The 16,826-nt window shown below is 36.6% G+C and overlaps 1 protein-coding gene across 1 annotated transcript in view; it reads left to right on the top strand.

The window, feature by feature from the left end:
- nagpa (N-acetylglucosamine-1-phosphodiester alpha-N-acetylglucosaminidase) overlaps window positions 1–16,826 on the top strand; it is a 41,493-nt gene that overhangs the window by 13,308 nt on the left and 11,359 nt on the right. The window contains exons 4-9 of the mRNA XM_028817613.2: window positions 125–233; window positions 3,791–3,919; window positions 5,040–5,242; window positions 5,902–5,949; window positions 6,322–6,453; window positions 10,937–11,018. Coding sequence (XP_028673446.1) covers window positions 125–233; window positions 3,791–3,919; window positions 5,040–5,242; window positions 5,902–5,949; window positions 6,322–6,453; window positions 10,937–11,018 — 703 coding nt within the window. The remainder of the gene's footprint in view (window positions 1–124; window positions 234–3,790; window positions 3,920–5,039; window positions 5,243–5,901; window positions 5,950–6,321; window positions 6,454–10,936; window positions 11,019–16,826) is intronic.

The following is a 16,826-nucleotide window of genomic DNA, read 5'->3' as shown; positions in this document are numbered from 1 at the left end:
CTGGCTTGAATAGCATATTCTAAGTTATTATTTGGTATCATAGAGGGAATTTATTAATAATAATGTTTTATGTGTTATTTAGCTTTAAGTTCTTGTAATTCTGTTTTTCAAATATGCATTTTAGGAACATTTGAAAAGTTTATTAATGTGGTGTCTGCAAGAACAGCAGTTGGGCATAACAAAGAAGGAAAGCTCATTTTATTCCACATGGATGGGCAGACAGAAGAGAGAGGGTAAGAATCATTCAGTCATTTTTTGTTTTTATTGCTTGACTTAATACTCTGGACTGTTCGTAACAAATTACTAGCAAAGCAGTTATTAGAGCAGGCCCTCAAATTAAGAATAAAAAAAAAATTGTGGTTCAGTTTCAAAAACTGAAGAAATCTATAATATAATAATAAATAATAATAATAATACATTTTATTTATATAGCGCCTTTCCCATGCTCAAGGCACTTACAGAATAAATAAAGAACGGCAGAATATACAGTATATAGCATTGTACAAACCAGATAAATAAACAAAGAAGATTAAGACAGTAAATTCTGAAAAAAAAAAAAAAAACAGACAACATAATTGATGGTCTCGCACACACATACAGGTTACATGAGCATCTTGACAGAGAAGTAAACTGAGAGAAAGGTAATAAAATCAAGTAGAGCTAAAAGCCTTCCTGAACAGATGAGTTTTGAGTTGTTTTTTAAAAGAATTCATGGAGTCAGCTGACCTGATTAATTTTGGTAGGTCATTCCAGAGTCTGGGCGCTATACAGCTGAATTCCCTGTCACCCATGGAGTGTAGTTACCAGAATCAGAGGACCTTAGTGGGCGGGCAGGCACATAGTGATGGAGAAGGTCACTGATGTAGTTTGGTGCGAGGTTATTTAAAGCTTTGTAGGTTATTAGTAGGATTTTATATTCGATTCTGTAGGACACAGGGAGCCAGTGAAGGCGGAGCAGGATGGGTGTGATGTGCTCGCTGCTGCTGGTTCGAGTAAGGACTCTTGCGGCTGAGTTTTGAATAAGCTGGAGCTGTGATATAATATTAGAAGGGGCACCTGCCAGTAGGGAATTACAATAATCGATGCGGGATGTGATAAAAGCATGGACAAGTTTCTCAGCATTAGAGAAGGAGAGGAAGGAGCGAACACGGGATATGTTACGGAGGTGAAAGTAAGAAAGTTTCTTAATGTGATTTATGTGGGCGGAATAAGTGAGGGAGGAATCAAAAATGACACCAAGATTTTTTACAGTAGAGGCAGGTCTGATGAGATCACTGCCAAGATGGACTGGGAAGGAGCTCATTTTATTAAGTTGCATTTTAGTCCCAATTTGCAGGAGTTCAGTTTTATTGCAATTTAATTTTAAAGAGTTCTGCTCCATCCAGGTTTTAATTTCACTAAGGCAGGTTGTGAGCTGAGAAAGCTCTGATGAAGTTCCACTTTTAACATTGAAGTAGAGCTGAGTATCATCTGCATAAAAATGATAACCCAATCCATAACTACGGATAATATGGCCAAGGGGAAGCATATAAATACAGAAAAGCAGAGGACCGAGGACAGAGCCCTGAGGGACTCCTTGTGTGACTGGCACGGAGTTGGATCTGCTGTTGCCAAGACTAACAAACTCTTGCCTATCAGTCAGATAGGACTTGAACCACTGGAGGGCAGTGCAAGAGATACCCAGCATGTTCTCCATTCTGGACAGTAGGATGTCATTTCTGACTGTGTCAAATGCTGCACTGAGGTCTAACAGAATTAATATGCTGGTTTGTCCAGAGTCTGCTGCCTTAAGCAAATCATTGGTTACCTGTAGCAGAGCAGTTTCACAGCTGTGCCGCGCCCTGAAACCAGACTGAAAGGGTTCCATCAAATTATTAGAGGTTAGGTAATTGGTGAGTTGGGAAGCTACAACACGCTCAAGAACTTTTGACAGGAAAGGTAAGTGGGAAATAGGCCGGAAATTGTTAAGATTGTCAGCATCAAGGCCAGACTTTTTTAACATTGGGGTTACAGAAGCAATTTTAAAAGTGAGCGGCACAGAGCCAGTGTCAAGGGATGAGTTTATTATTGTTGTAACAGTCGGGATTATGGCATGAAGGCAGGATTTAAGTAGTGTGGTGGGGATGGGGTCCAGTACACAAGTAGTCGGCCTCATCTTATAAAGCAGGTTATTAACAAACGCAGATGTGACTGGTGAGAACTTAGAGAAGGAGCTGGATGGAGTGGGAAAACAGGGAGAGATATAAACAGATGATGTATTTATGTTAGTTGAATTATTTAGATCTTTAATTTTGTTACGGAAAAAGTGGAGGAATTCCTCACAGACTTCAGTAGAAGAGGTAGTTGGACCAGATGCGGGTTCGAGTAGTTTATTAACTACAGAGAACAAAACCCTTGGTCCTGTGCCCCCCCCCTGAGGCTGCAGGTTTTTGTTCCAACCAGCTTCTGTTTTTAATTGGACACCTGGGCTAATTAAGTGATGTGTTATTTCCCAAGTTCTGTGTTTTGGGAACAAAATAGAAATTAGAAAAATAAGTTTGGTAAAAAAATATAGTATATATTAAAATGTACCAAGCAGTTATATGGGAATAATGTATTTTTTTCTATTTTAACAATATTTTCATCTTGATTTTCATTCTACTTTTCTAGGTGTTCTAATTGTTTAATTAATCCAGTATTTACTAATTAGTGGGTCTGACACTAAAGTACTTGCAGCCTTTGATTATTCAGTGTTGTTTGCCAGTGTGTCTGCTCTACTCATTTTTAAGATGCAACGAAGGGGAAAAACTGCACAGAGCAAGGGCAAAATATAATAAAATCAACAAAAGAGAGCAGAAAAGCATTTAAATCTATAGCAAAAGCAGAAATATTTCTAAATGTCTTATAAATGTAAAAATCATGCTGCTGTGCTTTTCTGAATGTACAATAAAAGAAAAATAATACCAGCTACTGCGGTGGGCTGGGGCCCTGCCCGGGTTTGCTCCTGCCTTGCACCCTGTGTTGGTTGGGATTGGCTCCAGCAGACCCCCTGTGACTCTGTGTTAGGATATAGCAGGTTGGATAATGACTGACTGACTAATACCAGCTAATTAAATGAGATCAGTGCTATCAGGTGTTGTCATTGATTAGGAATCTGGTTGGAACAAAAACCTGTAGTCACAAGGGGGACACAGTACATAGGTTGGGAAACACTGATATAGTGCCTTTAAAAGCAGATGTGGAACTATGGGCTAGAAAAGTCTTTAAATTTACTAAAACACATCAAAAATTATAGAAAATGTCCAGTCAAGTCTCATAAAATAATCATTTTACAATATGCTGAAGACATTGCAGGAGTGGGGTTGTTTTAAACAGGAGTGCACAGTCTTGGTGTTAGAGAACCACAAAGGTGGCAGGGTTTTGTTCCAGCCATATTTTTAGTTAGAAAGTGAAAATCTTTTGATTTATGTAATATTTTTTATATTTTACCCCCTGTGCCTGCATATATTTTTATTGGAACTCAACAGCATAAACTGGGATTGGAATGCTAAAATTATTTTAGTGATAATTTATTATTCTTAATAGCAAATAGATAGATAGAAAATGTGTATAGAATGTGAATAACTGGTTTATAATGTATGTGTACCTAAACTAAACTGTGACTCATGTTTAGTTTGGGTCTGATGTGATCACTGGACAGGTAGGTATATTTCATGATCCCAAAGGAAAAAGAGTAACACTGATGTGTTGTGTGGTTCCACTTAATTAGCATGTATTAAAAAAGACATTCTTACTTTTAATTTTCTTTTAGGTTAAGCCTATGGGAACTGGCAAAGTTTTTACAAGGGCAAGGTGTGATTAATGCCATTAACCTTGATGGTGGTGGTTCTGCTACTCTGGTTATAAATGGCTCTCTCGCAAGCTATCCATCAGATCACTGGTATGTGAGACAAGGCAGTTGCTGAGTTTTCATTTTTTCTTTCAGCAAAAAAAAAAAAAACTGGGTTCCAGCACAGTAGGTGCAGCTTCTCCATCAGATTTGTGAACAACTAATTGTTGCTTATGTGTTTTGTTTAATCATTTGAAATTTGTTCACCATGTAAAATATATATGTGATATAACTATTTCTTTTGTTTGTAGACATTTACTTTTCTTTTTTCAAATTATTGAATGAGAGGTCTGTTAGTACTGCTTTTTTGTTTGTTTTAGGTTGATTGCTGGGTCCATATTGTCTCTATATGAGTGTGAGTGTGTGTTTGTGAGAGTGCTCTGCATTTGGAAAATGAATGAATAAATTAATAAAATACCAGTATCAATATGACTATTAAAATATTGCATCTATAAGGAGAACAAGGACAGATTTGTATTATTCTGTAACACAATGGGGACTGTTGAGGGTAAATTTGGCACAAACATCAGAATATTTTTCTTCACACAGAGTACCACAAACACATGGAATAAGTGACCAAGTAGTGTGGTAGACAGTAGGACTTTAGGAACATTCAAAACTTGACTTAATATTATTTTGGAGAAATCAGGTGGATAGGATTGGCAAGTTATGTTGGGCTGCGTGGCCTGTTCTTTTTTTTCTAATGCTCTTCAGCATAGCAACTTTCCCCACGACATTTCACTCTTAGTCGTTCTTGTTTCACAACTGTCTGTCCTGCAAATTATTATCTTGGGTTAGACAGAAATGTTTTCCTTTTCTGTAATGCAACAGAGTACATATACTAACAAGTGCCATGTTTGTTTCTTTTACTATGTTTGATTCAGTGGCTGTCCATGAATATGTTTGTTAATTATGCACACTTGCCCCTTATTAAATGTAACCATTACTGAAGTAACTGTGCTTCATGAAGAATGTTTCATTGTATGTGTCTGTAAAATTGGTGCATTATTTATAGTGATTTTAGGAAAATTTTATTTGCATTAATTATCAAGTACTCAAACATATTATTGTTGGAATGCAGGTGCAGTAAATAGAATGAACTAAAATGACAAGCCAAAATGTATTTGTCTGTGATCTTTTTTTTCATTTGTATTATTAAAATACATTGCAGTCCAAATCCTATGTGGAGGTGCCCTAGAAAAATCTCCACTGTCATATGTGTACATGAGCCTCCATGTGATCCAGAAGACTGCAGTGGGCATGGTGTCTGCATGTATAGAAAATGCCAATGTACAGAGGGTTGGAAAGGCCCTGCATGCGATACCCTGGACTGTCAGCCTTCATTCTGTGATGGCCATGGCTACTGTTCACCAAGTGAGTAAAAGCTGACTGAATCTTTTGGTTTCCTGATATTCATTTTGTAACATGCAATATGAAGTTTGTTCACAGCAGAATTATACATACAAACTTGTTTTAATTAAGTTATGATACGTTATTCATGTTGTTCGAGTTACTCTCTGATACAGTAAGTAAATAGTGGGAAGCCCCATGATAGTCTTTTAAGTAGTCTTTAGAGTAAAAGAATTTTTCAAAATGTTGTAATTTTGCAAAGTGTACCAGATGATATTTATTTTTTTTGTAAGTTGCATGTATAATAGGAGACACAACAGTAATATTCAAAATTTGCATATTTTTTCATGCTGGTTTCCTCTTAATGTTACGGGTTTTTCCCTCAATTAATACCATGATATAAGGTTGCATAGCAGCCTTGTATGAGTAAGTGAAATGTTCTTTGTGATGGACTGGTGTCCAAATGTGGTACCCATTGCTGCTGGAATAAACTCTGGCTTCCTACAACTCTGTACAAAGTGAAAACAGATTATATAAAATGGATGGGTGTAAAGTATACGCCCAACATATTGTAATGCTCAGTATCTGTCCTCTGCTGATATGTTTGAAGATGCTATAACCGAGTCAAATAAACTTTTTGATAGTCATATGAAAAATTTTAAGAGTAATCTCCTTTTTTCAAGGTGGATGCGTCTGTGATGCTGGATGGATGGGTGCTAACTGCAGTGATGGTAATTATATTTTCAATATTCATAATAAGCCACAGTGAATTTAGAAGAACAATAATAAGTGCAGATTTAATCCAATAGCTCTTATTAATTATTGATCATGTCTTGAGAGTAGAGAAGTGATCAAGCAGGCTAATAGGACATTAGGTTACATAGCATGATATGTCAAGTACAAATCAAGGGAGGTTATGCTTAAACAATACATCTTATTAGTCAAGCATCATTGTTGATATTGCAGGCAGTCCTGGCTCACAGATCCTGCTCATGTCTTATCTATAAAATAGAAAATGCACGGTGTATTTGTATTTTTGTATGTATTTTGGAAATATACATTTTGTATGATTGAAATTTAATTTTTGGTATTCTCTTTCACAGAATGCCCTTTAGGATTCTATGGCCAGTCCTGCAAAAATAACTGTGAATGTGATCATCCTTGTCTGTGCCATCCTGAAACAGGAAAATGTAATGCATCCTACCTGGATCAACTGAACAGAACATTACACAGAAGTAAGTTACCATAAATCTGTTTCTGAAGATGTCTGTTTTCTTATATTAATAATATTCCTTTCTATCTATCTATCTATCTATCTATCTATCTATCTATCTATCTATCTATCTATCTATCTATCTATCTATCTATCTATCTATCTATCTATCTATCTATCTATCATGTCATTTGGACATAGACAGATATACACAAAGATGTGAAAGGCACTACGATAGATTACATTATTAGTCTTAAAGAGGAAGTTCACTTGCTTCAACAGCAATATAGAATATAAAGTCATTATGTATGACAGTAAAAACAAATGCATACTATTACATAAATATAGGATCGAGTATAATACACTAATGTACACCAAGTATATTTTGTGTATACTGCCAATGTGTCTATTTTAAGTGGTGAGGGTGAAGACAGAAAGAATAGGAAGAAACAATACATTCTGATGGCTTTACCCAAAAAGTGCCCTAGTAATGCCTCTTATCACACTGTTGTGGGATCAGCCAGTGGCTAAAGGTACCCTAGAACTACCCATTGTGGAGTCTTTTCTAACACTGTCTTTAAAGAGTCAAGGGTCATTCCTATAATACAGCTGTCCTTTATGATTGGTTTATTCAGTCATCTAGTATTCTCTGAAATTGTGTTATACCCCAGCAGATTACAGGATAGAATAGCATGCTAACCATTATTGCCTAGTAAAACATCTCCATCAACTTGTTACCTATGTTAAGGGGCCTTTGCATCCTCAGAAAGAAGTGTCTGCTCTCACCCTCTCATAGCAGGTCTGTGTTTTCCACTGGATTCAGAGACAGTTTCTTTCTACAGGTTACAAGGTTGTTATACACTCACTCATAATAACAGGTACATGTTCCCTTAGTTACAGTATATTGTGTGTGGATGTGTATTGTAAAATATAGAGACACAAGAGAGCATAAAGATTTGGAGATTCCACCCTGTATACTTGTCACACAAGCAAAAAAAAAAGAGATTGATACAAAGTCTTCTCCAGACTGAGGTTACAAGATGGCCTATACAGTATATATATATATATATATATATATATATATATATATATATATATATATATATATATATATATATATAATACATGAGTGTGTAGAGTGTGTACACCTGATGAGCCCAAGTGAGGGCGAAACACGTGTCGCGTACTCTTTGCATTATTTGACAGTAAACTATGCAATATATATATATATATATATATATATATATATATATTATATACATACCGTATATACACACACCCACAAACAAAAGACAGGAAGAGGTGGGTTTAGGAAGTGATGTAGATTAAAGGGTGGAATCCTGGGGACCCGAACAGGAAATGACATCATGGTAAGGCAGGATCTTGAGGGGTGGAAAAGGAAGTGATGGTATTGGGAGGCAAATTCTGAGGACCAGAAGAGGAATTAGGCTGAGATATCTTGTGTTGTTCTGCAGGACAAAGGGAGAGTTAGAGGGCAGCACCAACTACAGGTCTGGTGGGGAAATACATTTATTTGAGCCCATAAACTGTCTCCCATGCACATGTGTGTGACAGTATATACAGATAGATAGAAAGATAGATATGTAATATGCTACATTTGAGGTACTGTATGGTATTTTTTTTTTATTTTTGTGTCATTGTCACTAGTGTATGGGAGACATGCAAGTAAGAATTTCATTATATTGTGTGCACATCACAGTAACCATGAATGTGTACTGTTCAGATGTGCCTCCTCTTCTGTCATTCTGGCTAATCTTAGTGGCTTCCTCTCATGTTGGAAGTCTACCACCAACTCTTTGTCTTGGCAGTGCATAGTTACAGGTGATAGTCTCTGCACCACATAACAAAGTACTCCAACATCTTTCTATGCTCTTCCTCATCTCCACTGCCATTGTTACAAACTGGAGTATACTAACAGTAGTAAATGGTGCTTTTACATTCATTTTAAATATTGAAGACAAGTGTAGGATGGAAATACAAAGTAATAAGGGAAAAGGCACCTTTGAAATAGGCAAGTAAATAACCTGATTATGCATTCAGCAATGTTGCGGCACTGTAGTTAGGGTTTCCACATCACAATTCTGACCTGGTCACTGCTTGTGTTGAGCAGTCTTACATTGTTTTTTCCACTCACATTTCAAATACATGAGTACTAGTTTGATTCGTAAATGTAAACTGTACCAGTGTGTATGAGTGGGAGTGTTGGAAAGTTCACATTTCACTATAATTGGTGAGGCAGTACATGGAAAAGCGAGGTAAATTGATATGGATAGGGCTGGGATGTCAAAATTGAAAAGGAATTTGACCCTACTGGTTATAAAGCAACTTTAGAGACTGAAGGTTGTCTATTAAATAATTTTGTTTGTATATCCACTACTGTCAGACATTACTGACTAGCAATGTATTGACAGTTTAGAACTGGGTAAATATAATTATCTTAGTTATACATGATAGCCATCATTTTCTCCTATATACTTATAAGTAAAATAAAAATCTTTCCATTGTAATATGGTAACTATTCTAATTTTCTACATTAAATACATTTTGTTAATTCTGCATATGTATGCAAAATTTGAAAACAATGTTACATGTTCATATTTGAATGTTTCAGTGTGTTTAGACAAACATCACCTTCTTTTTCTAGTGTGCAACAGGGTATTGATGTGTAAAGATAAAGCATTCAGTCTTGTTCCCAAGGCAACTGTTGGTGTGCTGACCGTAGCAGGTTACTCAGCCACTTGCAAGTGCAGCATCTTATGCAAGGATCAGGTTTCAGATTAATTTTACACTGTTCTAAATAAAATTTTTATACTTTGTATATATTTGGAAATGTTTTGTGGCAAAATGGCTTATTGATACATTGCCTATAAAAACTATTCACTACCTAGGAAGTTTTCACATTTTATTGTTACATAACATTGAATTAGAATTGATTTAATTTGCCATTTTTATTACAGATCTACAGAAAAAGACTTAAATGTCAAGGTGAAAACATATCTTTGCAAAGTGTTCTAAATTAATTACACATATAAAACAAAATAAGTAATAATGTAAGTATTCACCCACTTTTAATATGAAACTACTTAATCATCACTGTTGCAGCCAGCTTGCTTTAGAAGTCACACGATTAGTTCAGTTGGGATCTTTTGTCCGGGGTTTCCATTGATTGTAGCTTAAAGGCACCTGAATGTGGAAGGTCCAACTTGAGGTGAGTAAGTATGTTGACCTAACTTGCACAATGAAGACAAAAGAACACAACAAATAACTCCGTGAAAAGGAAATTGAAAAGCACAAGTTGGGATGGAGACAAGAAAATATCCAAATCACTCAATATCCCTTGGAGACCAGTTAAATTAGCCATTAAGAAATGGAAAGGGTGTGATTGTGTAAGAAGTAGACAATTGAAGAAGGACATCAAGAGACCTATGTGAACTCTGGAGGAATTATAAGCCCACAGTGGCTTAGATGGGAGAGTCTGTGCAGACAACAACTGTTGTCAGAGTGTTTCACAAGTCACAGCTTGCAAAGTTTGCTAGAAGGCACATGGAGGACCCTGAAGTCAGCTGGAAGAAGGTTCTGTTTTCTGATAAGACCAAAATTTAGCATCAGACTAAACACCATGTTATACTACATTATGTAATATACACCAACCCCAGGTGGTGGCAGCATCAGGCTGTGGGGTTGTTTCTCTGCAAGTGGGCCCTGAAGGGCTTGTGAGGGTAAAATGTATGCACCAACATACAGGGAAATCTTGCAGAAGAACCTAACGCAGTGTACAAGAAAGCTACACCTTGGGAGAAGACCAGCAAGACAGCAACACTAGGCATAAAGCTAAACCTATACAGGCATGGCTTCAAAGAAACAATGTTAATGTCCTGGAGTGGCTGAATCAAGAGTCCAGATCTCATATCGATTTAGAATTCATGACTGGACTTGAAAAAACACTGCTCACTTATAATCCAATGACACCTGGCAGAAATGTGCAGTTTTGCAAAGTAGAATGGGGGGAAAAACGAGTGTCGAGATGTGCAAAGCTAATAGAGACAGCGAGAAAGGGACCTGTGGACGCAGACTCAAGGCTGTTGTGACTGCCAAAATTACATCTACTAAATACTGACTTGAAACGGATGAATACTTATGTCATCAATTATTTTGTGTTTTATACTTATAAATAATTTAAATCACTATGCAGAGATATGCTTTCACTTTGACATTAGATTTTTGTTTCTGTTTATCAGTGTCAATAAGATCAAATCCTCTGTAATTAAATGTTCTACAATAATGTGAAAACATCTAAGAGAATGAATACCTTTTGTAGGCACTGTATATGTAGAAATGTATAATGTAGTTAGACTTACAGTATTTGTTGGCATGTCTTCCATATTTAGCTGAACAGATCTGAATATTAATTTTCAAGTACAGTAGATGCTCCTCTTTTACAAGAAACTACTGATAAGTAACAAAATGTCATATTGTGTTCACAGCTGCTCAGTGTCTTTATTCACAATCATTTCAAACTTGGAAGAACAGTCCTGTTTTACAGAAGCAGACGTTTAACTTTTCAGAGTAAGTCTTCAACTAAATTCACATAATGAAAAGATTTTTAAATTCTCACTTGAGAAGTAGACCTGTAAGAAAATATTGAAGGTTTAATGCTTGCTGAAAACAAGTTACTGAAATTGTGTAGGCACCAGACAGAATCTAAACAACTCAGTAATTGTTCAGGTTTTTGAAAGCTTGTTTTATATTATGAATGGCCCTTCTGTACACATTTTGGTCATTTCGAAATGTAAGGCGATATGCTTACAAATATTTTATTTCTAAGATGTCTACCTAACAGTTGCACCTACGAGTGAAAATTATTTCTGATATATGGCCTAAAGAAAGGCTACTATTTTTGGTGTACTTTTATACTTTATGGCTTTATAATTTTCAACTAGAATACATTACTGTAAAGAAAACAAAAAGAGGACTAAAAAGAGGTGGAGGTCTCAAGTGGGAGAAAATCGCATTTAACGCTGGATTGTAAAATTACCAAAGAGCAGAAGGACACTGCTGACATTGCCTTTTCATGATACTATCAGAACGAGTATCGTCACGGACAGGTCGAGTGTGATCCAAATTCTTTTAAGTGGAACAGAGGTGAGAGTGGGAACAGATAGAAAAGTAGATGGGGTTAGCCAGGGGTAACAGATCTTCTGAGTTGGCGAAAGACACAAGAACCCTTTGGCTTTTTCAAAAACCATTTCCGGTGATCCCCTTGGCTTAGTTCAGGTGTGCTCGCATGGGTAATGCCAACTACTTTTGTTCAGTTTATTTCACCATAAATTGTGGTTCTTTTTTTAAATAGTGGAGGGGTGACAATACTTTTGGCCGCATCTGGTTTGTTTTCTTCATTAGAATGTTAGAACAATCGAGACGAGAACAGGCCATTCAGCCCAACAAAGCTCACTCCTATCCACTTCATTCTTCCAAAATAACATCAAGTCTAGTTTTGTTTTGTTTAATTCCTAGTTTTGTCTATTGCAGTATACATTGTTGTGTGAGTGGTGCATTTTTGAGTTTCCATGAAACATCCCATGATTTGTATTTTACATTTACATAATAGAGGTGGGTGAGCTCTGTCACAACATACTTACAACATCTTTTTTGTTTTCTTTCTGAAATTATATTTTTTCATTAACCTCTTTATAGCCATATGTTTTTTTTCCTCATTATTTAACAAAACATTTTAGCCTTTTAATTTCCCCATCTTTCACAAATACTTCTTTAAAACTACATTTTTCTTCAGGTTTGGGTCTGTTTTAAAATGCTTGCCTACCTGTTTAGCTAACTGTCTGCCACATGATACCCAATTTGTTTGTACAAGGAAGTGTAGCACTCCCTCATAATCAGTCATGCCCTGTCCCTTTAGTATATTTTTAATCATTTTGTGAGCCTTACCACTTAATTCCGCACATTGCCTGTAAAAAGAAAATGTGTCAAAAAATTACTTCTTAAATTTATTTTAGAATTTACTTCTTGCACAACAGTTTATTTTTCTATTTAATGCATACTTATTATTCTGTATTCTTGTGTATGTGATTTTATATCATCCAGTATAGTACAGAAAAAAAATATATTGAAGTTCTGTACAGTCCTGCTTCTGTAAAGCTCCATCCCCGTGAGCGTTGAACCTTTTCTTGAGCCAGTTAATGGTGCATTGATGGCATCACCTCCAAAGACAACAGCAATTCTGCCTTCCCAAACTTACTAGCTAATTTCTCTTTCGTTCAGCCATTTAAGTTACTTTGTGTCTGCTCCTTGGAAAAGCTGTCAGAAGGAGGGACAAGGTGGGAAAAGTTAAACTCAGTTTAATGATATTTTTTGCTGTGGTGAAGAAAAACATTGCCACAGGCTTTATGTACTACATAGTGTGGGTCTTATTTTTAACCTGAAGACACAAAGGTACCACTACATTAATCTTTAGATAGCCTAACAATTTGACCATGTAAATTTTAGTAAACTTAAAACATGAATTGGACACTTCCCTGTTATTTAGTCTCTTGAAACTGTAATCAATGATTACTTGCCAATTTTAAATTCTTGTTATAAACAATGAACACTAGCTTTATGAAGCGGAGCACTTGATACCAGATGTGATATGTGCATACTGCGTGTCCAGCGTCCTGCTTGGTTGATATATAGATGAGCAGTTTGACAACTGTGTAAAAATAACTACTATTATTGAATTATGTAGTGCTTTATTAGGCCACATAATAGTTGTATTTATTTGAGAAAACTTTTTTTTCAGGCCCAGTTTTCTTGCAGATTATAATTTGATTATTTCAGACAGATGCCTTTTCCTTTACTGTCCTCAAAACAGATTTTCATATGTTTTAGAATATATATATATAATATAAAATATGTGTGTGTGTGTATTTTACACGTGTTTGTAACAATTTGCATCCATTACCCACCCCCATTAGGAGTCACAGGAGATACACAATATGAAAAATAATAAGAAGTTCATAACTGCTTTATAATAAGCTGCAAAAACAGCTGTGTTGCAACTGGGAGAAAAAGGAATATGTAAGGAGGCATTAATGAAGAAGCCAAAAAATTTCCATCATACCAATAAATACCACTAGAATTTATAATTATAATGAGTGGATATAAATTGATATATGCTAATGCTTTAAAATAATTAGTTCCATGAGAACATAGGGGCACAACTGGAATTGGTTAAACATAAATTTATACAAATGTTAACAAAACATTTGACAAAATTCTAATGTGGTATTTCTGACAAAATGTATGATTTGTTTCAGTTAATATTGTTAAAATAACATGCATCTACCAGAAATGTACCAAAAGATAATTATAAAAATGACATTGGCAATATTTATTGATTTAACCATTAACCTCCTAACGATGTGGCCTAAACCCAACAAGAGATAATGCTGAAGCATAACATATGGTAGTAATCAGAAGTGAGATTGTTCTAAAATGGACACCGCAGTGCAGTATGGTGTCAAGGCCATTCCACAAATCTGTTGGAACAGCTTGGTATTCACATTACAAAAGAGATTAATGACTTCAGCCCTTCAGTGTAACAAGTTTCAGTGCTCAATTACAGATTGTATGTGTCTGGGAGTTACAGGAGTATAAAAGTCCCAGTATTACTTTCCAGAACTAAATGAAAGTATTTGCAGGAGAACTCTCCTCCAAATACGAGATAAATAAAAGGATAAGGAATCTAAAGGCTTGCTTTAGTAGTGCTATTATTTTTAATGGTTTTAATTCTTTTTGATTTACCATCTGAAGGACAAACCTCGGTCAAAAGGAAAAAGCATTCTGGAAACATATGTGAAAAATCAAATGCTTGGTAGCTATTAACCCCATCAAACACAGACAAATAATTTATCTCTTTCTTAGAAATATAATAATTCATTGGCCATAATACTGTATATATCTGTCTATCGAATATGCGCTTCAACTAGGTCTCAAAATATTCTGGTGTTCATACAGGTAACTGCTTAGCAGGATTTAATGACCGATAAGAGGTGATGCAGGAAAGTGCCAGATTTACAATAGTGCCTTAAGTACAGACTAAAATGAACCATGAGTCAGTTAAAAGATCATCCAGTGTGTTTGAATAATCCATCCACTTTTACATACAGGGTCATGGGAGCCAGAGCTTTTACTAAAAGTATTAGACACAAGGCAAGAACCAGCCCTGAATGACAGGCTAGTCTGTTGCAGTGCATGCTCAAGCACACTTGAGTACTGGCTTTAGTATACAGTGGCCAGTTAATGTTAGTACTTTAGGATGAGAGAGAAAATTGATATGCTCAGAGAAACCCATTTAAACCTGATAGGAATGTGTAGACTCCACACAGAAAATAATAGGGTCAGACTTGGAATACAGTTACATGGAGATGTGATGTAGTAGCACTTGTCACTGTGTCACCATATAAACCACTGTTACTCTTACTTACTACAGACAAAATGCTATTGGGAAACCCTCCATGATTATGTACTAGATGAATAGGATAAGAAATGGACGGTGTGCTGGTCGCAGTCGTACTCCTGCTGCCTCACAACAAGGAGACTTGGGTTCAAGTCCTGGGTGCTGCCTGAGTGAAATTTACGTGTTCTTCCTGTGCCTATAGGTGCTCTGGTTTCCTCACACAGATCCATGCAGATTACGTAAACTGGTGATGTTAAATTGCCCCCTAATATACTTGTGTGCATGTGAGTGAGTTTTCAACTTATGATGGACTGGAACCTATTCAAGGATTGTCTGACCATAAAATCTTTTGCCACATGGTATCTTCAAAGATTTTTTTTTTTTTTTTGCTAAGCACAGATGAGACTCAGTGGGGCACTTTTTCAGAAGTTGCTTCTTTCTTGTCACCCTCCCATACAGGCCAGCTTTGTCTAAAGCTTGTAAGGTTGTTGTCACATGCACAGACAGACATATGTCTGCCATGAACAATTTTTAAGTCCTTCATGCTACCATTGGCCTCTTGGTAGCTCCCTTAATCAATATGTTTCTGGCTCAGTCATCCAGTTTGGAGAGATGCTGTCTTCTAGGCAAGGTGATGGTGGTGCAATACAATTTCCACTTCTTAGTAATGCTCTGAATGGTACTCAGAGGGATAGTTAGTCTTTGGTATCAGTCAGCTAACTTGAGTCTTTCCACACATTTATCTGGGAGCCTTTTTGAAAACACCTATCCATCCATGTGGAATTCCTCGGGTTGCCATGCACTATTAGCAGTGGAATTCTCAAGGAATAGATTGATTTATTCTGAAGCAATCAGAACTACTGTGGTTGATGTCAGGCGAGGTCCATTTAGCATGGCATGTGATCTGGAAGGTGATTGGTTGTACCTGAGCAAGCTGATAATAATTACTCTATGGGGCTGATCACTTATCCAAACCAGGTATTTCACTTATTACATTTTAATAATTGTTCAGGATTTTTAAAATATGTTATTTTCACTTTTAGTATGAGAGTTACAATGTTTAAATACAGTTGGAAATAGTTATATTTATTTGCATTTCCAGGATTAAATGTGACAAAAGGTAAGGAGCTTGACAGAGCTTGTGACTCAGGTGCCGCTGCGAGTGGCAGCCTTTCCAGTAGCTCTGTATATGACTTTATCTTTCTACCATTTTCTCTATTTCACTGATCACTCCTACCACTTTCTTTTATGTGGACTCATTCCCTGGACACTTTTTACTACTTGGACATGTATTTTTACACGCCGAGACTCGTCTATTCAGGTAGTCAACTACAAGCGCTGAGAATAAATGCCCGCGCCAGTGTGGTTCCCTATTTACCTGACGAGGTAAGAAGGCCGTATTGTGGCAGCAGAGCTGGAGCTAAGCTAAAGGCGAAACGGATAACGAGGAAGTGGCGATACAAGCCTTCGGTGCCTTCTGTGATCCTGGGAAATGTGAACTCACTACCAAATAAGATCGATGAACTGGCGGCGCTGCTGAAAAATGTCAGGACCTACAGAGAATGCAGTTTGTTGTGTTTTTGTGAAACGTGGCTAACAACTACCATCCCAGATGCTAACGTGGAGCTACCCGGGTTTAGCACAGTTAGAGTGGACAGAGACGCAAATACCTGCGGGAAGCAGGTATTTGCTCTCGCTCTCTATGTGAATACAAGGTGGTGCAACTCTGGACATGTAAACGTCAAAATCTCCACTTGCTGCAGGGACATCGAACTGTTGGCCGTAAGTTTGTGTCCCTATTACTTGCCCAGAGAGTATGGACACGTCATTGTTGTTAATATTTACATCCCTCCTCGGGCGGACATGGAGATAGCGGGTGACATCATCCATTCTGCTGTTGCTAAACTACAAACACAGCACCC

This window comes from Erpetoichthys calabaricus, chromosome 13 (assembly GCF_900747795.2).
Source record: "Erpetoichthys calabaricus chromosome 13, fErpCal1.3, whole genome shotgun sequence".
Lineage (NCBI taxonomy): Eukaryota > Metazoa > Chordata > Cladistia > Polypteriformes > Polypteridae > Erpetoichthys > Erpetoichthys calabaricus.
This window is presented reverse-complemented; position numbering and strand designations above follow the sequence as displayed.